At 43.4% G+C, this 25,547-nt stretch overlaps 1 protein-coding gene across 1 annotated transcript in view; it reads right to left on the reverse strand.

Moving 5' to 3' along the window:
- LOC111140948 (secretin receptor) overlaps nucleotides 1-25,547 on the reverse strand; it is a 73,086-nt gene that overhangs the window by 42,786 nt on the left and 4,753 nt on the right. Inside the window, exon 2 of the mRNA XM_022493221.1 lies at nucleotides 8,201-8,321. Coding sequence (XP_022348929.1) covers nucleotides 8,201-8,321 — 121 coding nt within the window. The remainder of the gene's footprint in view (nucleotides 1-8,200; nucleotides 8,322-25,547) is intronic.

Below are 25,547 nucleotides of genomic sequence, written 5' to 3' on the forward strand. Positions count from 1 at the left end.
AAGTGTGCTGGGCTCGGTGACAGCTCCGAGAGTGGCATTTCCTGTGACTCGTCTGGGGATCAAACATTAACCTCCTCCCCCGGGGAGGACGGGACAGCTTAACCATTAACCCCGTGCCCCTAGCCAAGAGTCCCACTGGCTCCTCCTGCTTTAGGCGCCAGAATAGATCCTTGTTAGGGCCGGAGGTCCTGGTGGCCCATAGGCCTGGGTGGTCCAGGGACCTGGGCAGTCTTGAGAGCAGGGCCCCAGGCCAGCCTGCAGGCGGCCTAACCCCAGCCCTCAGCCGGCCTGGTTCTGATGTGGACAACCGCTCCAACAGCTTGCCCCCTTTGCTGTTTCTCTTCTCCCTCCATCTCGGAGGGAGCTGTCCCCCCCACCTGGGCCACACATTCATTCCAAACTCCGGGATGGATGCTCTGCTCTGTGTTTTCAAGCGCTCGGCAGAGCGTACCTGAAGACTTTTCCAGCCGGCTGGGTACTCGGACATCTGCCTCTAGGGCTTTTAGATTAGGCTTTCAAAGCAACAGATGCCCCTTCCTAAATGAAAATTGTGGAAGACCAACGTGCCAGATCCAAGAGGCTGAGCCCTGTGTGGTGGCAGGAGGGGGAGAAGTAGGGAGGGTGTGGGAGGAGCCTGGCCTCCTTCTCACTCACCTGCCCAGGCCTTGCCAAACATTGTTAAATACTCCAGACCCAGCACAGCCCTCTTCCCATACTAACTCCCAAGCCCTCTCCGGAAGATGGGGTGGGCTCAGGGCCTTCCCCACGGCTTCCCATGGGGGTTAGAGGCAGAACCAGGGCGAGAGTCCTCATGAGCTTTCTCAGACCTGGGTGCATAATCAGGACCACGTGGGAGCTTAAGGAAAAAGGATGACCAGCCCAGACTCCAGATCAGTCAGCCCAGAACGTGGGCCTGGGCACACTCACAACCACCCCAAGCCCTGTGAAGGGGAGGTGGGCATCCATAGGGCGCCTGGCTAGCAGTTCATAGATAAAGGAGTCTCCCGGGGCATGGCTGAGCATGCAGGTGGACGGAGGGCCCAAGCAGAGCCTACCCTTCCGTGGCAGAGGTCAGCTGCACCAGAGCTGTGGGCATTAAGGAAATCATTCCTAGAGGAGCCTAAGAAGCAGAATGCTTGGCAGAGTGAGGAAGAGGGAATGGTGTTGTAGCAGAGGGATCAGCATGTGCAAAGGCACAGAGAATCTGACATCTTCAGGAAACTGTAAACAGTGTGGTTGAGCCAAAGGGAAATGTTTGAGATAAAGGCATGGATGAGGGCCAAGCCAGGCGCTGGACTTCATCCTGGAACCACTGAAGAGCACGGGGACATTTCAAACACATCACATGCTCATTCTTCTAAAATAAGCATCCCTTAGTTTTTAGTAAGAGCTGAAGTCTTCAGGGCTGAATGAAAGACCCATGGCCTGTCACTGGAATTTCAGGTATTCCTTGGGGGACATGCAGGCAGAGGCCAGCTGCCAGCTCTACAGCACCAAGGTCTGGCCTTGTGGGTACCTCGTTCTCTCTGGTTCCAGACACCGTGTCTGGGGTAGCAGGAGGGCTCAGGGAAGCAGGAGGCTCAGGCTCAATGGCGCCCCCCAGTGAGCACCGCAAGACCACAATCTGCCTTCCTACGAGCAGCTTTAAAGCCAGCAGAGAGGAAGGAAATGCTTGACTGTGGGAGAAGGTTATCTGGTCCCTGCCCCTAGTGCAACAGATCAGCGAATGAGTTAAAGCACGTTGCAACATCCGACTGTTTGTCCCCACTGCCCAGCACTCCCCGATTTTCCTCCTGCCTTTGGCTGCTCCTGACAATGTGTGCTGGGGACCTTGAGGCTGGCGCCTGGCCACCTCTTCTCCCCTCTCACCCCCTCACTTTGTGTGACCTGTACAGAGGCGTTCCCCAGCCCTGAGCTCTTCTCTGAAGTCGCAGCTCTGCATGGCTGACATTCACCTCCTGATCTTTGTCTCTCCTCCCCCCAGAATACCTGGCCTTCCTTGGCCCCATCTTCCTGATGCACAGGTGGAACACTCAGGAGTCATCCTGGACACGCCCCCTCGCACCCTGCTCCCAAAGCTGTTCATCATCATGTCTTGCCTGGGTTACCATCCAGACCTGTCTTTCATGTGTCCACTCCTCTCCACCTCCACTTATCCTCAGAAGCAGACCTTGCTTGTATCTCCTTGGTCTTTATCTTTTCTGCACACCCCAACCTCATTTGCAAATTGTGAGCCCCTGAATCCCATTGTCTGAAGGCTTTCTCCAGCCACTGGAGCCCACTTTCCCCCCAAGGACAGCAGGCTGGGAGGGCAGGGGAATCAATGCTCCCCGCCCCCAGAAGCAGCCCAGGTTCTGACTGATGGGGAATTGGTGGGTAAATATCCCAGCTCCTCTGTCCCCCCCGCCCCCCAGGCTTGTGTCCTGAGCTGGCTCCTAACGTGGCTCCACGGGACTACAAACAATAATGCAGCCCATCTACCCCAGCGTGAATGGCCAGCTAGCACCATTCGACATGCTTCTAATCGCTTGCCCTGTTTGGAAGGCATTACACCCCTTCTTTATCCTGTTCTCCCCCGTCCCCCTGTATCCAGTAGGGTGGCAAACGCTGCCAACTTGAGCCCCTTGGGAAAAGATGGAAAACCGTCTTCACTTGAGCAGTGGTTACCAAGCATCTGTTAAAGTTCTAGCTGTACTGAATGCAAAAATAGAGAACTAAACGAAAAGAATACCATTGCACATAGTGATAACGCCATGTTTAGGGGCCTCCTTCCCTTCTCTGCCTCAGCTCCCCACAGTCCTCCACTGATGGTTCTTGGGGTAGCTGCCGAATTAGCTGCTTGCATTTAAATCCTCCTCCCAGTTCCTGCTTCCAAGAGCCCAGATGACCATTATCTATTGCCCGGACCACTAGCTTTCCAGTGGGTGTCTCAGAATGTCCCTCTGTCTTTCTACAACCCACCTTCCAGACTTCCCAGTATATCTCACCCTTTCTTCTGATAACTCTTCTTCCTGCCAGAAACAGGTATTCTTCCCTCCCGCCTGGAGGTATGGCAGCCTTTTTATGACCATGAGGCAAACAGCACACAATAAGCAGAAAGACAGAAGGAATCTGAGATCTGGTGACACCCTGGAACTTTGCACCAGTTCTGAGTTTCTGTAACGTGGACAAAAAAAAAACCAAAAAACCAACTCCTATTTGATGAAGCTAGCCTAGCAAGCTTCTGCTACATGTGGAAAAATACATCCCTCTGTGATTAAAGAGGAGTCTGTGGTCCTTTTTTCTCACCATTGTATCCTTTGTCCTCATCATTCCCACCTCATAACAGTAAGTGCTATATTTAGTGAATGAACGCTTGTAATTTCACATCAACTTCATAAAAAACATTTGGAAATGGAGGCCCAGAGACGTTAAGTAACTTGTTCAAGGTCACACAGTCTGTCTAATTTATTTACTTATTTTTATTTTATTTTGAGACAGAGCGAGCAGGGTGGAGGAGGGGAGGTGCAGAGGAAGAGGAAGAGAGAATGTTAAACAGATCCTCTGCTGAGCATGGAGCCCTTACATAGCTCAATGAGAGACTTGATCTCACAGCCCTGAGATCATGACCTGAGCCAAAATCAAGTCAGATGCTTAAGTGATTGAGTCACCCAGGCACCCCCAGTCTGCCTGGGCCCCTCTCCTCCTCTCCCCTCCTCTTCCTCTTTCTTTTTAAACACTAAGGTAAAATTCGCATAACAAAGAGGGAGGCTGTCTTCCCTTCGAGCTCACAGCACATTCCACAGTCATTGCCACCAGTAGTCAGGTGCCCTGTGAAGGTGACGTGGGAAAGGCAGAGAGAGGAGAAGGAGGCTGAGGCAGAGGAGGTGAGAGGAGGGAAAAAGTATTGTGTAGCAGGCAGAGCTGCTGGGGCACAGCTTAGTTCTAGAGAGTGTCTGTGTCACCTGGTGCTGGACAGGGGAAGGAGTCCCCGACCCGGCCATGAGGCACCATGAGAAGCTGGATGACCAGGACGCCTGGGTGGCTCAGTTGTTGAGCCTCTGCCTTCGGCTCAGGTCGTGATGCCAGGGTCCTGGGATCAAGCCCCACGGTGGGTTCCCTGCTCAGCGGGAAGCCTGCTTCTCCCTCTCCCACTCCCCCTGCTTGTGTTCCCTCTCCCAAATAAATGAATAAAAATTAAAAAAAAAAAAAAGGAAACTGGATAACCAACAGATCAAGAATTTCAAGAACAAAGGCCATGACGTGGAAGGAAGACTTTTGCAAAAAGGTATGTATGGCCTGTACCCCAGTAAACTGCATAAACTAGATGAAATTGGTAAGTTCCTATAAACACACAACCTACTGAGACAAGCAGGAATGGCTAGAAAATCTGAGCAGACCTCTAGCCAGTAAAGAGATTGAGTCAGTAATAAAAAATTTCCATTTCCCAGCAAAGAAAAGTCCAGATGGCTTTTCTGATTAATTCTGCCAAACATTTAGAGAAGAATGAATACCAATCCTCCTCAAACACTTCCAAAAAGGAGAAAAAAGAGAACAACTTCAAAATCATTCTAGGAGGCTCTCATTATCTTGTTACCAAAGTCAGACAAAGACACGATAAGAAAACTACAGACCAATATTCCTGATGAACAATAATGCAAAAATCTTAAACAAAATACCAGGAAATTGAAATTGAACAGCATAATCCATTAAAAGGACTATACACTATGACTGAATGAAATCTATTCCTGCAAGGCGAGGATGGCTCAACATATGAAAGTCAGTCAGTGTAATACACGACATTCAGGAACAGAGAACAAAAACCATATGATCATTTCAACTGATGTAGAAAACGCATGTGACAAGGTTCAGTACATTTCATGATAAAAACACCTAACAAACTAGGAATAGAAGGAAACTACCTCAACATAATAAAAGCCATATGTGAAAAGCCCACAGTGACTATTATACTCTTTGGTGAAAGACAGAAAGCTTTTCATGTAAGATGAAGAACAAGGCAAGGATGGCTGCTATCATCATGTGTGTACAGAGTAGTCCTGGAAGTCCTAGTCATAGCAATTAGACAAAAAAAGGAAATAAAAGGCATCCAAATCCAAAAGGAAGACGTAAAATGATCTCTGTTCACAGACAACATACTCTTATATGTAGAAAATCCTAAATATTAAAAAAAAAAATGAACCTGTTGAGCTAATAAATGGTCTCAGCAAAGTTGCAGGATAGATACAAAGTCAACACACAAAAATTAGTTGTATTCCTATACACTAATGAGGAACAACCTGAAAAGGAAATTAAGAAATGAATCAAGGAGTGCCTGGGTAGCTTGGTGGTTGGGCATCTGCCTTCAGCTCGGGTCATGATCTTGGGGTTCTGGTATCAAGCCCCATGTCTGGCTCTCTGCTCAACAGGGAGCCTGCTTCTCCTTCTCCCTCTACCACTCCTCCTGCTTGTGTGCTCCCTCTCGCTCTCCAATAAATAAGTTAAATTTTAAAAAAAGAAAAGAGAAATGAATCAATTTATAATAGCATAGGAAAACAAAACACTCAGGAATAGACCCAATCAATGAAGTTAAAGACTTGAGTGCTAAAAATGAAAAAATGTTGCTAAAAGAAATTAAAGACACAAATAAAAAGAAAGACGTGTTGTGTTCATAGATCAGACGACTTAATATTGTTAAGATGTTGATATTATGCAAAGCAACCTGTAGAGTCAATGCAACCCTTATCAAAATCCCAATAGCATTATTTGCAGAAATGGAAAAATCCTTCCCAAAATTCATATGGAATCTCAAGAAACCTGGAAATAGCCACATCAATCTTGAAAGAACAAAGTAGGAAGTCTCATGCTTTCTGATTTCAAACTTACTACAAAACTACAGTAACCAAAACAAACAGTGTGGCACTGGCAGAAAGGCATATAGACCAAAAGAATAGAATAGAGAACTCAGAAATAAACCCTCATATATATGGTTAAATGATTTTTGACAACAGTGTCACAATCATTCAACAGAAAAAAGGTTTTCAACCTGTGGTATTGAAAAAACTGGATATCCACATATGAAAGAATGAAGATGGACACCATAAACAAAAAGGAACTCAAAATGGACCAAGGACCTAAATGTAAGAGCTAAAATTATAAAAATCTTAGGATAAAATATATGGGAAGAGCTTTGTGAGATTCAATTTAGCAATGATTTATTGGATAAGACATCAAAAGCACAGAAAACAAAAGTAAAAAATAGATGAATTGCACTTTATCAAACTCAAAAACTTCTGTTCATCAAAGGAAACAATTAACAGAATGAAAAGGCAACCTATATAAGAGGAGAGATTATTTACAAATGATAGAGGTGAAAAGGGGGTAAGATCCAGAATATACAAAGAACTCCTAAATTCAACAGCAAAAATCGTAAACAACCCTATTTTTAAATGGGCAAAAGACTTCAATAGACATTTCTCCAAAGAAGACATACAAATGACCGACAGGTACATGAAAAGATGCTCAACATCACTCATTATCAGTGAAATGTGATCAAAACCACAATGAGTTATCACCTAACACTCATTTGGATGGCTACTATAAAAAACAAACAAACAAACAACAAAATAGCAACTGTTGGTGAAGATGTGGAGAAATTTGAACTCATGTGCTGGTGAGAATGTGAAATAGGAAAATCACTATGGAAAAAAACAGTATGCCAGACCCTGAAAAAATAAAAAATTAAGAATAGAATTACCATATAATCCTGCAACTGCCCAGGGTTTGGGGAGAGAGAGGGATGAATAGGTAGCACACAGAGGATTTCTAGGGCACAGAAACTACTCTGTCCAATACTATAATGGTGGACACACGTCATTATACATTTGTCAAAACCTACAGACTGCACACCAAGAGCGAATCCTAATGTAAACCATGACTTTGGGTGGTAATGTTGATCAATGTAGGTTCATCAATTATAACTAGTGTATCACTCTGTTAAAGGACGTTCGTGGGGGAAGTCGTGTTTGGGTAGGGAGGAGAGAGTATATGGGAACTCTACACTTTCTGCTCCATTTTGCAGCAAATTGTTCTAAAAAACAAAGTCTATTTAAAAATTCAAATAACATACAATTAGCCATTATCCATTCTAAGGCATACGATTCAGTGGAATTTGGTACAGAGTATCATGCAACCATCACCTCCATCTGAATCTAAGATATTTTCACCACACCAAAAGGGAACAGCTAAGAATTACTCCCCATTCCCTCTCCCCTTGCCCCCTGGGGGCTACCCATCTAATTTCTGTCTGTATGGATTTGCCTGTTCTGGATATCTCATATAAATGGAATCATGCCATTCATGGCCTTTTGTAACTAGCTTTCATCACTCAACATGTTTTCAAGATTCATACATGTTGTAGCATGTATCAGTACTTCATTTATTTTTAAGACTGAATAATGTTCCATTGTGTGTATAGACTACATTTCCTTACCCATTCATCAGCTGATAGACACTTGGGTTGTTTCTGCCTCTTGGCTATTGAGACTAGTGGCACTGTGAATACGTGTGTACAACTCTTTGTTTGAATACCTGTAATGGATTCTTTTCTTAATGTTACATGCCTCCTTATCCTTAGATGGGGGGAAGTTAAAAAGCAGCATAGAAATAAAATTAACATTTAAATATCAAATTAATGTTATTTTTAAATGATTAATAATAATGTTTAAATGAATGATATTTAAGAATTAAACAGTACCTAACACACTTTATCATTTCATCATTATAATCCCAAAGTAGATATTATCACCTCCATTATGTAGATCAAGAACCCGAGTCTCAGCAGGTTAAATAACTTGTCCGTGGTCACACAGCCAGTGAGTGGAAGCCAACATTGGACCCCAGGTTTTTCTGACCCCTTGCTGACTCTGTGACTACCTCACTCATCAAACTGGCAGAGGAGGCGAGAGAATGGATAAGAGGTATACTGCCTTAAAAACACAGACTATATCCACAAGCCCCGAGGAACAGTGAGTGGTGATGATCTGGCTTTTTGGGTATGTGTCAACTGCTCATTGGGATCATTCCAGGCCCTCTCCAACCCATCAGGTGATTATCTGAATGAATACAGCTAGTCTAGCTCCCTCCATCCCCAACCAGCCCAGTATCCCTTACCCTAGTGGGATTAGTGGGACTAGTCCAAGCATGGACTATGTGGGTCACATACCTAGGGCTGGCTGCTCTGTGCCCAGGTCTCCTGGATTCTCTTCAGAGAGTTCCTGTAGGCACTGGTCCTGTTCCTCTTGCAGCACCCGCATCACATCACACAATCCAGGGAGGGCACCCACCTGCAAGTCCAAAACCCAGATTGCTCATCACGGCTCCTAACTACTGTGTACCACAAAAAGACTTTCTGTGCACGAGAATGGGGCCAAACAGTGGGGATTCAAAATGAGGAAAGCAAAATCCATGCCAGGAAGGAGCTCCTCACAGTGAGGTGGAGGCAGCCACTCCTCGAAGAGAATTCAGACCAGGGCTGGGACAGCCAGGACACTCGAACACAATGTAGCTTGTCCACTGAAAATCTTGCTCTTAGGTTTCCCAAGAGTCCTGAGCCCAGTGAGTTACTTGCTTTCTGGGCACCTTACCATTATTAGTCTGTAAGACTTCATTTGTTCCAACAGTGTTTATTTCTCAGGTTTTGCAAATTTGGTTTTGGTTTGAAGGTCTTTGAAAGCTATGCTTGTCTATCTCCCAGTTCCCTAGAAGAGCATCTATGGCCACCCCAGGCAAACAGCGATGGACAGAGGAGTTGGACAGGAAGGGTTAGCACACAGTCCTGGCTTCCTAGCTCTTCCTAGAGTAGATTTCCAGAACATGGCTCGCTTCTTTTATTCATGCCTGACACTTGATAAATATGTGGGTAAATGAATGAATGAACAAAAGAACAACTGAAAAGATCAATGAATTAGACTCCTACTTTACTTTCTACAGAGTATGGAATTTTAATATTAGAGTCTTTTCACACACATTATTACCTTATTTAATCCTCAAAATAACTCTGTAAAGAGACCCAGGAAAGGCAACTGAAACCCATTGTGGTTAGGGCATGTGACCAAAGGCTGACACCTAACATTCCTGATTTCAGAGATCAGCCTTCCAAGAAGTCAAAGGCCAGCTTTTATATGCTCCTGTCGACCTTGCACCAATGCTTTGCAGGTGGAAATGTCAACATAATGGAGCAGGGAGAGAAGTCCCTGGGGACAAGGCCATGCTCCAAAATGGTGCAAATCAACAAAAGATCTGGCCAGAGAAGGGCAGCTAAGGTAGCACTATCTTCCAATGATTCCAAAGACAAACATAAATTATCTGATTATCTCTTATTTTGGGTCTTCCACACTCTTCACTAATGCAGTCAGAAAGTATCTATCTGCAGGGTGCCTGGGTGGCTCAGTAGGGTAAGCATCTAACTTTTTATTTTGGCTCAGTTCATGATCTCAGGGTCATGAGATGGAGCCCTGTGTCAGAATCCATGCTGAGCTTGGAATCTGCATGAGATTCTCACCCCCTCTGCCCTACCCCCTACCCCCTCTTGGCACTCTCTCTCAGGAAAAAAAAAAAAAAAAAAAAAAAAAAAATATATATATATATATATATATATATATATATATCAGCTGTCAGCAAATGCTCTTCTCCAGCTACTCCCTGATACCAAGTGACTGGGTTTGTGATGCCCATGAAACACACACATCACATCCCCTGGCCCAGAGCCTGTGATCATCTGCAACAAAGCTACCACAGGAACACCTGTGCCCACCCAGCATTAAAATCATACTTTGCTCATTCCTTCCCCAGTCATCTCCCCTACATTTCCATCTCAGACCTGACAACATAACAAATGACTTCATAGCATTGTTTTGATGACTCTTATATTTAGACTCTTACATTGAAACAAGTGGCTTCCCTAAGAAAACAGTCATTGTTAGGAGAACCAGCAGGCAGCCCCATATACTCATGCTCTTGTCCCCTTGTGGGGCTCTGCCCAGTCCTTGCTGAAGCTCATCATCACCAGCAGCCTCTGGCTTTTCAGCAGAGGCAGTAGAAGAGTTTCAGTGGAAAAATCCACCTACAGGTTTCCAGGCTGCCTTTAGTTCACCAAGGATCTCAAGTAGGCACACATTCTGTTCAGTGCCACTTTGAAACTAACATTACCCTTAAAAATGTGAGTGACTGCTGGAGGTAGTGTGAGCAGGTACAATCTTTTAAATGTCATCATATATTAAGTGTCACAAAAATGTTCATACCCTTTGGCCAACTGACTTTACTTCTAGGAATCCACCCCTTATGGGAAAAGCTTTATATAGAAAGATTCTATTGCAGCTTTACATTTAGTAGAAACAAAGAAATAAACTTCAGCTTTCAGGAAGATGTAGTACATGTACCTTTTCCCTATTACTCCCGTTAAGTACAACAAGAAATCCTGGACATCATGTACAAAACAAGCATAAAAAAGATTCTGGAAGGTGGAAAGAAGGCAAAGTGGCTAAAGACCTCCTGACTCAAGGAAGTGGTAAGTTCCCTAAAGTTTCTTTTCTCTTTGTATAACCCATTACTAAAACTGAATAAGTTAGCAATAAGAAAATGCAGCCAGAGGCAGACCAAAAAAAACCCCAGTAAAAGCCTGTTCTCTCAAGCCAAGGACCAGGAAAGAGGGAAGGTAGCAAGACAGAAAGCATATAGACAACAACTGCCCTACAACAGTCAAACACCACAGAAAAAACTGTGGTCAGCTGGGGAGCCAGGACTTCTGCCTTCCCTGGGCTGTGAAACCGGTCCCCAACCTCCCTGCCAAGGTGGTGGCAGAGATGGCCAAGTGGGGAGCTGAAAATTCATCCCTGCTGTTTGCCAGCAAAGTTCCCCCCAGCCCATGATGTTAGTAGAGACTGAACTTCCACCCTAATCCAGAAGTAATGAGGTGCTCCTCCATCTCCCCAGTGGGGTGCTGTCTCAGGTGCTGAATGAAAAGAATGGTTAACCCAGAATCCTATACTCAGTAAAAGATATCTTCAGAAATGAAAGGGAAATCGAGACATTCTTTTTTTTTTTTTATTTAAAAGATTTTATTTGTTGGACAGAGATAAACATAGCAAGAGAGGGAACAAAAGCAGGAGGAGTGGGAGAGGGAGAAGCAGGCTTCCCACTGAGCAGGGAGCCCAATGCAGGGCTCGATCCCAGGACTCCGAGATCATGACCTGAGCAGAAGGCAGCTGCATAAGGACTGAGCCTCCCAGGGTCCCAAATCAAGACATTCTTAAAGGATAAGAAAAACTAAAATAATTCATTGCAGCACCCTACCCTCAAAGAACGGCTAAAAGAAGTTTCTCTAAACACAGAGGGGGGCCTAGTGGGCACTCACAATTTTCACCACCAGCAGTGGTGGTGAGACCCCATCCACTGCTGTGTTATAAGATCATGTGGGAAGCTGATACTCCCACCCCTCACTCAGCAGTAAGGGAAGATCCTCTCTTCCTTGCCAGTGTCCAGTAAGGCAGAATGGGGAAGCTGGAAGTCTACTTACACCTGTCAGAAATGGGGCAGCACCCACCCCCTTCCCCCATCGGGAAAAGCCAACTAAGACAGGTTTAAATAAGATGCAATCTAACAGCAATACAAAATGTCCTGCTTTCAGTCAAAGATCACTCATCATATTAAGAACCAGGAAAATGTCAAACTGAATGAAAAGAGGTGATCCACTGATGCCAACACTGAAAAGACAGGGATCTGAAACAATGTGAAAAAGACTGTAAAGCAGCCAACATAAAAATGCTTCAGTGAGCCATTAGAAGTATACTTGAAACAAATGTAGAGATATAAACCTCAGCCAAAAGAGAAAGTCTCAGCAAAGAAGTAGAAGATATCAAAAAATCAAATGTAAATATTACAACTGAAAAAGACAATAACTGAGGTAAAAAGCTCAGTAGAAGGGCTCAGCAGAATGGTGGTGGCATGGGGGGGGACATACAGAGGAAAGAGTCACTGAGGTAGAAGACAGGGCAGTACAAATCTCTCAATCTGAACAACACGGAAAATAAGCCAAAAATAAAAATGAACAAACTTCAAGGCACCTGGCTGGCTTAGTCGGCAGAGCATATGACTTTTGATCTTACGGTTGTGAGTTCAAGCCCCATGTTGGAGCTTCGGTAAAAAGTAAAATAAAAAAAAATTGAATAATCCAGAAAGAAAGAAAATAAACAGACTTTCAGGGTTATCCAGGACAACAGAAGCACAATCCCATAAAAGGAAAAATGGATAAATTGGACTTCATTAAAAATTAAAAACACTTCTGTTTCATGAAATACCATATTAAGAGGATGAAAGGACGAGTTACAGACTGGGAGAAAATATTTGCAGACACATATTCAAGAAAGGACAGGTATCTAGAATTTATAAAAACATTCAAAACTCAACAGTAAACAAACAAAAAATCTAGTTAGACATAAGTAAAAGACATGAAGAGACATTTCACAGACAACATACAAATGGTAAATAAGCACATGAAATGGTTTTCAAAATTATTAGCTATTAAGTGAACGCAAGTTGAAACCACAATGTGTTATCACTATAATCTATCATAATAGCTTAAATTTTAAAAATAGTAACAACAGATGTTGGTGAGGTTGTAGAGAAATTAGATCATGCATACATTGCTGATCGGAATGTAAAATGATATAGCCACTCTGGAAAACAGGTCGGCAGTATTTTTATAAAAGCTAAATATGCAACCTTTATATGACCCAGCCATTGCACTCCTAGGCCTTTATCCAGGAAAATGAAAACTTATATTCATGCAAAAATCTGTACATGAATATTTATTTATAACAGCTTTATTCATAACAGCCCCAGACTGAAACAATTCAGATGTCTTCCAGTGTGAATAATTGAACAAATGATAGTGAAACCGTAGTATGAAACTCCACTCAGCAATAAAAAGGAACAAACTATTGATACATGGGCCAACCTAGGTGAATCTCCAAGGAAGTACGCTGAATGAAAAAAGGCAATCCTGGGGCACCTGGGGGGCTCAGTGGGTTGGGCCTCTTCCTTCAGCTCAGGTCATGGTCTTGGGGTCCTGGGATCGAACCCTGCATCGAGCTCTCTGCTCAGCAAGGAGCCTGCTTCCCCCTCTCTCTCTGCCTGCCTCTCTGCCTACTTGTGATCTCTGTCAGATAAATAAAATCTTAAAAAAAAAAAAAGGGAAAAAAAAAGCCAATCCCAAAAGGTTACCTACCATACCATATGATTCTGTCTATGTAACTCTTGAAATGATGAAGTTATATAAACAGCAGATTAGCGGTTATCAAAATTAAGGAATGGGTAGGAGTGGGAGGGAAGTGGCTGTGACTGTAACAGGGCACTGTGAAAGATCCCTGGGGCATAGAAATGTTCTGTACCTTGACTGTATCAGTGTCAGTGTTGGGGTTTTAATACCGTACTACCTATAGTTTTGTAAGATTTTATCACTGGGAGAAATTGACAAAAGGCTATGAAGGGGGGAGTCTTTCTTATTATTTCTTATGGTCTATGAGTATCTCAAAATTAAAAGTATAAATCTTAAAAAGAGACAATCTAAATACCCAAGGGAACACTCAACTAACATTCAACATGATATATAACACTATAATCTTTTTTTTAAAAGATTTTATTTATTTGGGAGAGAGAGAGAGAGTGAGCAAGAGAGAGAGAGCAAAGCCACGGAGAGAGGCAGAGGGAGATGCAGACTCCCCACTGAGCAGAGGGCCCAATGCAGGACTCAATCCCAGGACCCTGACATCATGACTTGACCTGAAGGCAGACGCTAAACATTTACTCATCACTCTTTTCAATTACTTGTCAACATTCCAAAAACTTTCAGTTATGTAAAATACATTTAACTTTGCCAATAATTTTAGATAATACTGGATTCTTCCCCAAAAGACTATCATAAAACTATGCTTTAAAACATTAAAAAAAAAAAAACAACTTAATCCAAGAGGACATAAAACTGAACTATGTAGCCTGTGATTGCGTGTTTCAAATCCTGGAAGTTAAATGTGTGAAGAATTTGAAGACCAGGTTCAGGACCCAGGTCTGTTCCGAGGCAGGTGGCTTCAACGTCCTACCTATGTTTAATGAAACCACCAGGAGGAAAGTGACAAACAGGAAGAGCTCTGGGTGAGACACAAGAGAGATCGCTCTTCCTCTGAGGAAGCCCTCTAATGTTGACTGGCCAGTGCATAAGGTCCTCCCTCCTCTTCTCTAAAGACCAAATCCATAGGCTTCGCCATCGCCTCATTCACTTGCCCAAGAATTCAAACCCTAACCCAAAGCCTGCTGCTCAGCCCCCGTGTCTGGGGTGGGTGGCCATGAACTCCAGAGCCGGGGACAGACACGCAGGGGTGCTCATGAGCTGCTGGAGCCCCAGCGTTACCGGTAAGAAAGCCAGGCACCCGTATAATACTATAATCTTGAAATTACATTCAATGTGATAGTTTCAGCCATGATAATTCAGAAGACTATTCAGCAGTATAGACTATTGATGTTGACACCAAGATATTAAATGAGAAGAGCATGACACAAAGTTGTATACATAGTATGATTGTAAGGATGTAAAATGTACCATATTTTCAGAGGAAACCTTGAAGAGAATACATGAAGGTATTATGAAAATTACAGGAAATTTTTAAAACAATATGTAAATATAGAGAAAGGTAGACACTTCATTACATGTCTCCATTCCCATTCCTACCTCCAGCTATAACCTCTCTGGCAGAGACGGCTCTTTGTCTCCTTAATAATTATTCTTCCCTTCCTCCACTGCAATCAGAATTTAACTGGGCATATGGTTGCCCATCTGGAGACTGGAGTTTCCAATTTCTCTGCAACTAATGCGTGCCCACATGACTAGGTTCTAGCAATGGATTAGAGCAAAAGACACATGTACAAATGCTATCTTTTGCCTTTAAAAGGAAAGGAACACGCTTCCCTCTTTCATGTGTGGATACGGTGATGAGCCATATTCAATCATGGGGAGGAGGGCAACACTTTAGGCTTGACTCCCCTGCCAGATTCAGAGGACAAAATCCATCCTGGACTGCACTGGTGAACTTCCACATGCCACAGCATCCTTTTGGTATTAATATAGACAACATAACTCATAACAGACTTTGGAGATTTACTGCCAAGGACAAGGAAAGAGGCATTATCCTAATTAGAATCATTGGTCTCAATTCTCTATGGGAGTTTATACGTATGACCTCATGGCGGATGAAGTATACTTCCTCGTGTGGGCTTGGCCATGTGACTGGCACTGGGATGCTAGGTAGATGTGATATGAAGAGAAGCTTGAAATATGTTTGCACAGATATGCTTGCTCTCTTGCCTTTCTGCCACCTGGGGTATCCTGCTGGTCTTGGAAGAATGAATAATACACATGCAGCAGACCTGAACCTAACCCTGGGGGCTGGAGCCAAGCCAGCTGGATCAATCAAACCTTAGCTCCCTTGCAAACAAAGAGGGAAATAAACACCTATTGCTCTATACTACTGAGATGTTTATGATTGTTACGCAGCATAGCTGACTGACACAGGGTAGGAAACAGATTCTAGGGCAGCATTTAGGGAGTGAAGTGTGCCATTTAGGGAGTGAAGTTCCCCCCAAGAGGTGGCGATTTGCACTGTGGGATTCAAGAAAGAGTCACTGCTGCAGAGAGGACTCTTGAAAAAATGGAGGAAGGTTAGAAATGAGAGGGCTGGGAATATCTCTCCAAGAAAAGTGCAGCTTCCTTGGTGTTTTCCCCTTGGACTACAGAAAAAATAATAATCAGAGGACAGTTAAACTTTTTCTTCTTACCCTACGTTTCCTTTTTCTAAATCACAGTAGAATATACATAACATAAAATTTAGTGCTTTAGCTGCATTTAAGTGTACAGTTCAGTGGCATTAAATACATTGACAACGTTGTGCAACCATTGTCACTATTTCCCAAACTTTTTCAACATTGCACCAGGAGCTCTGAACCCATTAAGCAATAACTACCCATTTCCCTCCTTCCATGATGACCTCTGGTCTACTTTCTGACTCTACAAATTTGCTTATTGAAGGTATTTCATCTAAGTGGAATCATGGTATGTGTTCCATGTCTGGTTGACTTTCCTTACTGTGTTTTCAAGATTCATCCATGTTGTAGCATCTATCAGAATAGCATTCCATTGTCAGGCTGAATAATATTCCATTGGGTGTATACACCACGTCTTGTTCTTCCATTTCTCTGCTGATGGACACTCGCGTCTCTCCCACCTCTTGTCTATTGTAAATAATGCCTCCATGAACATGGGTGTGCAAATATCTGAGTCCCTGCTTTCGATTCTTGTGGGTGGATAACCAGAGACAGAGCTGCTTGCTCACAGGTAATTCTATGTTTACTTTTTTAGGAACCACTTAAGGGTTTTCCATAACAGCTGCACCATTTTACATTCCCACTAGCAATACACAGGGGTTTCGTTTTCTCCACATCCTCATCAACCCTTGTTATTCTTTTGTTTTACTTTATATTTTTAAAAAGACTTTATTTATTTATTTATTTATTTAATGAGAGAGAGAGGAGGAGCAGAAGGACAGGAAGAGGGAAGGGAAAGAATCTGAAACAGACTCCACGCTGATTGCAGAGCCCAACATGAAGCTCGGTCTCACGACCTTGAGATCATGACCTGAACTGAAATCGAGAGTCAGAGGTTTAACCAGCCCCGCTACCCAGGTACCCCTGTTTTACTTCATATGTTTTTAAAGTAGGTTCTACATTCAATGTGGGGCTCGAACTCAGGACCCTGAAATCAAGAGTCACACGTTCTACCGACTGAGCCAAACAGGAGCCCCTATTTTTATACTTTGTTTTAGTAACAGCCATCCTGATGGGTATGAAGTGACTCATTCCACATTTCTTTTACCCCGATCCTTCCATTAAAATGTAATAAATCAAAATAATTCTGTGTTGTAGTGGCATGCCAGCAGCAGCATTCTGCTGAAAGGACTGAGCCCATGGCTCCAGACGGTGAACTGCAGTTAAGAAAAGGGGCCTTCGGGGAACCTGTGGGTGGCTCAGTCAGTTAAGCAGCTGCCTTCGGCTCCAATCATGATCCCAGGATCCTGGGAGCGAGCCCCACATCGGGCTCCTTGCTCAGCAGGAAGCCTGCTTCTCTCTCTGCCTCTGCCTGCCACTTGTGCTCTCTCTCTTTCTGACAAATAAATAAATAAAATATTTTAAAAAGAAAAAAAAGAAGAGAAAAGAGGCCCTTGGGGTTGCTGGGAGAGGCTGGGAGGACTGTGTTCAATGGAGCAACCACCCAGTAGAGGCACTGGAGGGAGAATAAATGGAAAACAAGCCCCCTTATGATCTAAATTAACCTAGAGAAGGGAAGGAGAAGCTGCATGTGTATTTATATGTATATTTCTATATGATTATTAAACATAATTTTACTTAAAATTCACAGGAGAGGGGCACCTGGGTGGCTCAGTCATTTAAGTGTCCAACTCTTTGTTTTGGCTCAGGTCATGATCTCAGGGTCCTGAGATGGAGCCCAAAGTCGGGCTCCGAGCTCTTCACGGAGTCTGCTTGACGTTCTCTCTCCCTCTTTCTCTGCCTTTCCCCTCTGTGGTCTCGCTGTCCCTTTCTAAAATAAAGAAACAAAATCTTTATAAATAAATAGATAAATAAATAAATAGAATTCAGGGAGAAACAAATGAAGATGAAAGAACTGCTAACATTGTCCTCAAAACAAGAGCTACTAGTCCTCAAAAGATACCTTTAAACAGTTAAAAAGTTCAAATTTGTGTATATGTGTTTTTTCTTTTACTTGTACTAGAGCCAAGGAGTTTGTCATGAAAAATAGCAGTTTCCTTCCCTAACCTTTACCTACTTTCCAGAGGCAACCATTTTCAACTCTTTAGCAGTTCATTTGGTTTTTATCTCCATATTGTTTTTAAGATTTTCTTAAAGTAATCTCTGCACCCAGCGTGGGGCTCAAACTCATGACCCCAAGATCAAGAGTCACATGCTTCTCTGACTGAGCCAGCCAGGCACCCTCCATATTTTAAAATTATATTCTTACATTGCTACTTCTTGGTCTGTTCATCAGAGACACAATTTAAAACTCTCTGTTATGGAAGACAAAGATTTAGATGTTTTTAAATCTTCCTACATACATAGGACATTCATTCTGTCCCCCATTATATTTAGTTTTTAATTTATATTTATATATGTATATTTATTTATTTATTTATTTATTTATTTTTTAAAGATTTTTATTTATTTATTTGACAGACAGAGATCACAAGTAGGCAGAGAGGCAGACAGAGAGAGAGGGGGAAGCGGGCTCTCCACAGAGCAGAGAGCCCGATGCGGGGCTCGATCCCAGGACCCTGAGATCATGACCTGAGCTGAAGGCAGAGGCTTTAACCCACTGAGCCACCCAGGCGCCCCTATATATGTATATTTAATTTGAATTTTAATATTTGATTTAATTTTTAGTTAAATGAGTGGTCTATATTTATCATGTCTTGTTTTGACTGTGATATATCGTTCACTGCTAAGTCTAGCCATGTAAAATGATTATGTCTCTTCTCGTACATTTTGTTTTTCCTGAGGTCAATAATTACTTTGTTTTTTTCATTTGATTAGTGTTCTCTCTACATATGGCTAATTTTTCTAAGTGCTCTGACTGCTTCAAGAGACATCTATCAACAGTTTTATTTGTTTTACCTCTAGGGACCTCTCTGCCAGCCCTCGTTCCTCTCGCTCCAATCTGGGCCTAATGCCTGGCTGTGGTTTGGGGTACCCTCTCCTCCACTCTTCTTTTTTTTTTTTTTTTTTTAAAGATTTTATTTATTTATTTGACCCAGAGAGAGAGAGAGTTCACAAGTAGGCAGAGGGGCAGGCAGAGAGAGAGGGGGAAAGCAGGCTCCCCGCTGAGCAGAGAGCCCCATGCGGGGCTCCATCCCACGATCCTGAGACCATGACCTGAGCCGAAGGCAGAGGTCTAACCCACTGAGCCACCCAGGCGCCCTCCCCAACTCTTCTAACTAGTCTTCACTTTCATAGATTTCACGTCTTTTTCCTTGCTTTGCTTCCTTGTTTTGCAGAAGCACAGTCTCTAGTTACTTCCTACAAAAGCATGTGTGGGAGATAAACTTTGAAAGCTCGGCAGGAATGAACAAGCTTTTATTAATCTGATAATTAATCAAATCTGGCAGAGAATTCTGGGTTGAAAAGAAATTTCCTTCCACGTTTTGAAAGCATTTCTCCTTCTCTCTTCCAATATCGGTAAGAAATCCAATTGGGCTTCAAAGCCTTTTGTACGTGACTTCTGTTTTCTCTGTAGAAATACTCAGGATTTTTCTTTTTAGTTCCTTTTAAATTCCTTGCGGAAATGCTTCTTTTTTTATTCATTGGTTAGATACTCAGGGGACATTTCTATTTGAAGATTTGTGTTCTTCTGTCTGGGAATTTTTAAAATGTTATTGATTTATTTTATAAGTTCCTCCCTTCATCGTCTCTATTCCATCTTCCTAGAATTCATATTATTTGAATAGTGGACAACCCAGATGGACCGTCTAATCTTTTCACCTTTCTCTACTCTCCTACCCTTGTATCAGATGCTCTTTTTCTGAGGTACCTCCTTAACATCACCTGTTGAGTTTCCTAATAAATGTTTTGTCATCATACACTTAATTTCTACACAGCTTTTCTTATTCTCTGGTGATTCCTTTTCTCTAACACCCTCTTTCCCACATTCTTTATTCTTAGATCTGGCATCCTTTTTTTTTTTTTTAATTAAAGTTAGATTTATTTATTTTTTTTAAGAGAGAGAGAGCACGGAAGAGGGGAGGGAGAAAGAGAAAGGGAGACAGACTCAGGCAAATTCCCTACTGAGCATGGAGACTGATGCGGGGCTGAATCCCAGGACCCCAAGATGGTGACCTGAGCTGAAGTCAAGAGTCAGACACTTAACCGCCTGAGCCACCCCGGTGCCCCTACATCTGGCATCCTTTTTAAAGGATTGTATTTCAGGACATTAACTGTAACCATGTGACCTTTTTCTCCTCTCTGCATGGTGGATATTTCCTCTTCTCCTTCTGTTTGCTTTCACATTGGAGGACTTTCTCAGTGCCATATGTATATACGTATATACACATAGATACACACACATACACCCACACATATTATCGTATGTGATATATATGTATATAATATATATAACATATATGTGTGCATGTATATGATTGAAGTATGGTTGACACTCACCACTGCATTAGTTTCAGGTGCACAACACAAGGATTCCACAAATCTATACATTAATGCTGAGCTCTCCTCCAGTGTAGCTACCATCACAGTCCCTTTGGCTATGGTGCCTGTGCTGTGCTCAATGCCATAGTTAAGACTGAAGCACTAATGGGATCCTTAGAACCACAGTGAGCGTAAACAGTTCGTGGCCTTTGCTGTACAATAAATAATCAGGCTGAGTGGGTCCCCACAGTCAGGACCTATATTTCTCTTCCATGCTCAGAGCCTTTCCAGGGCTCTGCAGGCCAATGGGACCACTGGTCATCAATCCCCCTCTTCCCGGCACACATATGTAGGTTGGTATTTCCCCCCCTCACTGCTACCTCTACTTCATTCGCTGTACATTCCCCAAGATTTATCTCTGCTTCACTGTGGTCTCGTCTTGTTCCCTTTGACTTTGTGGGTTTATACCTTTGTGATTCCTTTACTAGCACATTAAGGACGCTCCCAGGGACAGAGGAGATAAACACCTGAGGTTAATTTGTCATTTGAAACCGTCCTAATGTAACATTTACACGTCCTAATGTAACACTCAAATATAATAGAAATGTATATTTGGTGTTCATCTCTGGTTCCTGGCATAGTGCTCCTAAAACCCTTGCAATTTCCTGAGCATTAGGGGTGAGAGAAGCATCTTTTGTTATAATATTGGGTCTTATGCCTCAGTTTCTAATACAAGAGCTTCTAAGACCCTTGAGATCTCCAAAGTGAGGAGTGACTTTGTATATGCTGATAAGATGACTGGTGGCTAGCCCCTAGATATGAGGGCTGGTTACCAGAAAGACCAACCATGTGGTGAGAGATTGGAACTTCCAGCTGCCCTTCTGACCACAGGAGATGGGAGAGATGGCAAAGACTGAGTAAGTCACCAATGGTCAGTGATTTTGTCAATCGTGCCCCTGTCATGAAACCTATATAAATATCCTACACAAGGAGTTTGGAAAGCATCCATGTTTCCCCTTCCCCACCCTCTGCATCTCTTCCACTTGGCTGTCCCTGAGCTGTGGCCTTTATAATAAACCAGTAATGGCAAACAAAATACTTTCCTGAGTTCTGTGAGCCTTTCTAGCAAATTACCGAATTGAAGGAGGAGGTCATGGGAACCCTCAACGTACAGCTGATCAGCCAGAAGTATAGGTGACCCGGGCTCGTGATTCAGCATTTAAAGTAGCAGCAGTCTTGTGGACTGTGTCCTTAACCCATGGGGTCTCTGCTGATTCCAGGTGGGTAGAGTCAGAACTGACTTGAATTTGATTTTTTTAAAAAGATTTTATTTATTTATTTGAGAGAGAGAGAGCACATGAGCTAGGGAAGGCGCAGAGGGATAGGGAGAAGCAGACTTCCCACCAACATCAGGCTTCAATCCCAATCTGGAGATGCCATGCCAGGACTCAACCCAAGGACTCTGGAATCATGACCTGAGCTGAAGACAAATGCTTAATCCACTGAGCCACCCAGATGCCCCAGAACTGAACTGAATTTTAGAACACCCAGCTAGTGTCTGCAGGTTTGGAGGATTGGCTGTCAATGTGAGGAAAAACCACATATATTTAGCACCATAAGTGAAATATTTTGAGCAGAAAATCCCAAAATCGTTGGTACCAAGAACGGAATGCTGCTTGGTATTAAAAAAGGCACCTCAGACAAAAGTACACTTAAAGATATGTATTCCTCCTAAATTCCCTAAGGGAGTGTAAGAAAAAAGAACTTTGCTAAATGGTATTTTTCTTTATTATTGTAATTAACGACACAAAAACACACATTACAGGACTTTTCCTCTTCAGTTTCCAATTTTGAGTCCCGGCCATCTTTATATCTGGAGTTTTAAAAATATTGCTGCAATTATGTCAAACTTTAAAAGGAATACTTGTATCATGAAATTTTTCATATACCTTTTGTCTTTTGCTGGAATTTTCAATTAGCTCTCTTTTTTCTTGTTAATCACAAAATTCATAGGCCTTCAGCTTATCAGTTGCAGAGCATGGGTGGACTCCACGGTTCTGAATAGAGCAGCTCTGCCAAGGAGCTTTCTGGAACTGACTTCAAAGAGTCCTTTGACTTTCTGGACTAAAACCTCTGTTTCAGAACCGTGGAACTGATCTGTTCCTGGCCATCCTGGACAAATTCCACTTTTTTGTATCCCATATTTTATTTTATTTTATCTTAATTTTTTTAAGTAGACTCCATACCCAATGTGGGTCTTGAACTCATAACCCTCAGATCAAGAGTGACATGCTCTACTGACCCAAGCCAGCCAGGTACCCCTGTATCCCATATTTTAGACTCAGTTTTGCCTTTGCTAGGCATGACCTACAGTAATTCTTTTTAAGTAAGGCACTTAAGTTGTAAACTTTCTAAGACTGTGTATCTAGTAGTGTCTCTGTACAAGTATCACTCTTTGATACTTCAGCATTGACCTTGGTCCCCTGGTCAACTGTCCACTCAACCAAGTTCACTACACTACACTACAGGTAGTCCCTACAGTGTCCAAGTTCATACCTGTTGCTTCATGATTCTGTGATTAGCCCACCATCCCCTTCTTTGGGGGATTTTCTTTTCAGATGGTAGACATATTTTGAAGTGTCTGCTCAACCTGTTAGCCAACAATTCCTCTCTGAGAAGACCCCTTCGCCCTGAAGTGTGCTGTGAGGTCTCATCTCAATGATCAGACCTTTGGAGAAAAACCAAGTTGGGACAATGTGCTTGCCTCTCTTGCATATTTGGTATTGTAAGGGGGAGTAAGGTCAATCTCTCCCATTCCTAAAGCATGTACTCTATGGGGCAGCTATATTCTATCCTTCAGAAAGCTTCAGACTGCAGAGAGAGAGAATAATTACGCAAAATGAGAGAAGAAAGATGTCAAGAGAGAGTTCTGCTAGTTTAACTTTGGACTCTTGAATCTGAAAAGGTAAAATCTGGGAAGAGATAAAATAAAAATCTTTTGAATTCTGAAAAAGATGAAGAAAATCAACGTCACTCTGCCAATCACACTTTATGATATAATTACTTGCCTGCCAACTTAGACTGGAAAGAAATTGCTTCAAGGGGGAAATAAAAGGAGCTGTGATACTAGCTAGTGTAGACAAGGAGAACTAAGAAGAGGAAACACATTGTCCAAAAAACAGCTCAAAAGCAAAATTTCATCAAATATTTATTGGGCACTTACTCTATACCCAGCAATTGATTCATCCCTGGGGACACTAAGGTAGATGGGACATAGGTGCTGCTCTTGAAGCTCCTGGCCTGAGGGGTCCAGAGAGGCCAACTGTTGAAGTACACAAGGAAGGCAGTGGCCAGATGACAATGGACCAAAACTGGAGGCAGGGGACCGACCCTCCAGGAGGTGACTCCAGCACTTTGGGAAGAAGTGAGAATCACTTGACCCAGAACAGCAGTACCAGAACATCCCATAAAGAAAAGGGCCTGGATGTGACAGTGGGCAAGCAGATTCTCCAGCAGTGGGCAGTGGATTGAATGTCAGGGTGAGGGCAGAGGACAGTGTGACTCCCATGAGGCTGGTCTGGGTGCCTCCCTAGTTTCAAGAACAGGAAAAACAAGGAAAAGAGAAGAGGTCTTGGGAGCTGGGGTAAGATGAGTTTGGAAGGCTGGATTTATGACAGGGTAGGACTGCTGAGGGAGATCACACGGTAAGAGTGAGGAGAGCAAGGACAAGCCTGGGCAGGAGATCCTTCCAGGACCGAGAAGACAGAGTGCAAATGGCGACTGCAAACCTGTGAAGAGCAGAAGCCAAGAGAGTGAGGGGTGGAAAGGAGGGTCCCACACCAGATGTCTCGAGACGCCAGGGTCCCGCGCCCACTTTGCCAAAGACTGTCAGGTGTATGCCTGCAGTCTCAGCATCATGATTTACAACCTCCCATCTCTCTCATAAATCATGTGGTCCCTTTAGGTTGGACCAGAGCAGAAAGGGTATAATGAAGACAGCAAAATGAAAGTTACACAGGAGATGGATTTCAGTGTGTGGTGGAGTGGGTAGCGGTGGGCTGAGAAATCAGAGAAGGTGGAGGCAGGCATCATGGATGCTTCTTCCAAGAAGCTGGCTGTCAGGGGCAGAGATGGAACTGTGGCCGGGAGGCCCAGAGTACACCACCTGGGCTGGACAGACCTGGGCAAGTTGACCAGCTGGTGGGGAAAGGCAGTTAGTGGAAAATGGTAAAGACTGGGCACAATGGCTGTATCCTCTCAGGACAGGAATCCTTGTGGATTGGAGTGGAAGGATTGGGAGCACAGGTGCAGGGACTGGCCAGATTAGCCATAGAAGTGCCTCTCTTCCATTCGGATGATGCTAGGGATTGAATGTCTGTGCCCCACTCCCACTCCCCAAATTACTATACTGAAACCCTATCCCCCATGGGGCTGTATTTGTAGATTGGGCCTGGAGGGTGGTAAGGAAGTTTAAACACAGACATAAGGATGGGCCCCTGATCTGACAGGATTAGTGTCCTTATAAGAAGAGACAATGGAGAGCTCACACTCTGTCTCTATGCACCCGCTCAGAGGAGAGGTCAAGTGAGGACAAAACAGGAAGAGAGCCCTCACCAAAACCAACTCTGCCGGCTCTCGATCTGGGACATCCAGTCTCTACAACTGTGAGAAAATAAATGTCTGTTGTTTGAGCCTCCCAGTCTGTGGTACTTTGTTACGGTAGCCAGAGCTGAGTGACACAGATGGGAAGGAAGGGAACAGGAGGGTACAATTTTTTTTTTAAGATTTTACTTATTTATTTTAGAGAAAGAGAGCATAAGCAGGGGGAACAGCAGAGGAAGAGGAAGAAACAGGCTCCCTGCTGAGCAGGAGCCCGATGCGGAGCTCGATCAGGATCATGATCTGAGCTGAAGGCAGACAGGTTAAGACTGAGCTGCCCAGATGTCCCAGGAGGGTGCAATTTAGATACGTCTATAAGAACCAGATGTTTGTTGGTCGGAGGAAGTTCATTCTCTGACTCTCAGGAAATAAGAGATAAGCTTGTCTATTGAAAATGAAAGAGGGGTTGGTGAGGTCAGGAACATAGATATCAGGGAGAGCCCACCAGTGAGGGATCGATGCCGGACATCCAGAGGATTCTAGAAAAGACAGGAAAACTTGGGAATGCTGGCAGCATGGTGTGCTGGGACTTCAGGACATGGCCAAGCAGAGATGTCCCTTCCCCAAATGCCCCTTGGAATCTTCTGGACACGGAATGT

Source organism: Enhydra lutris, unplaced genomic scaffold, assembly GCF_002288905.1.
Source record: "Enhydra lutris kenyoni isolate GAN:26980312 unplaced genomic scaffold, ASM228890v2 scaffoldscaffold1, whole genome shotgun sequence".
Classification (NCBI taxonomy): Eukaryota; Metazoa; Chordata; class Mammalia; order Carnivora; family Mustelidae; genus Enhydra; species Enhydra lutris.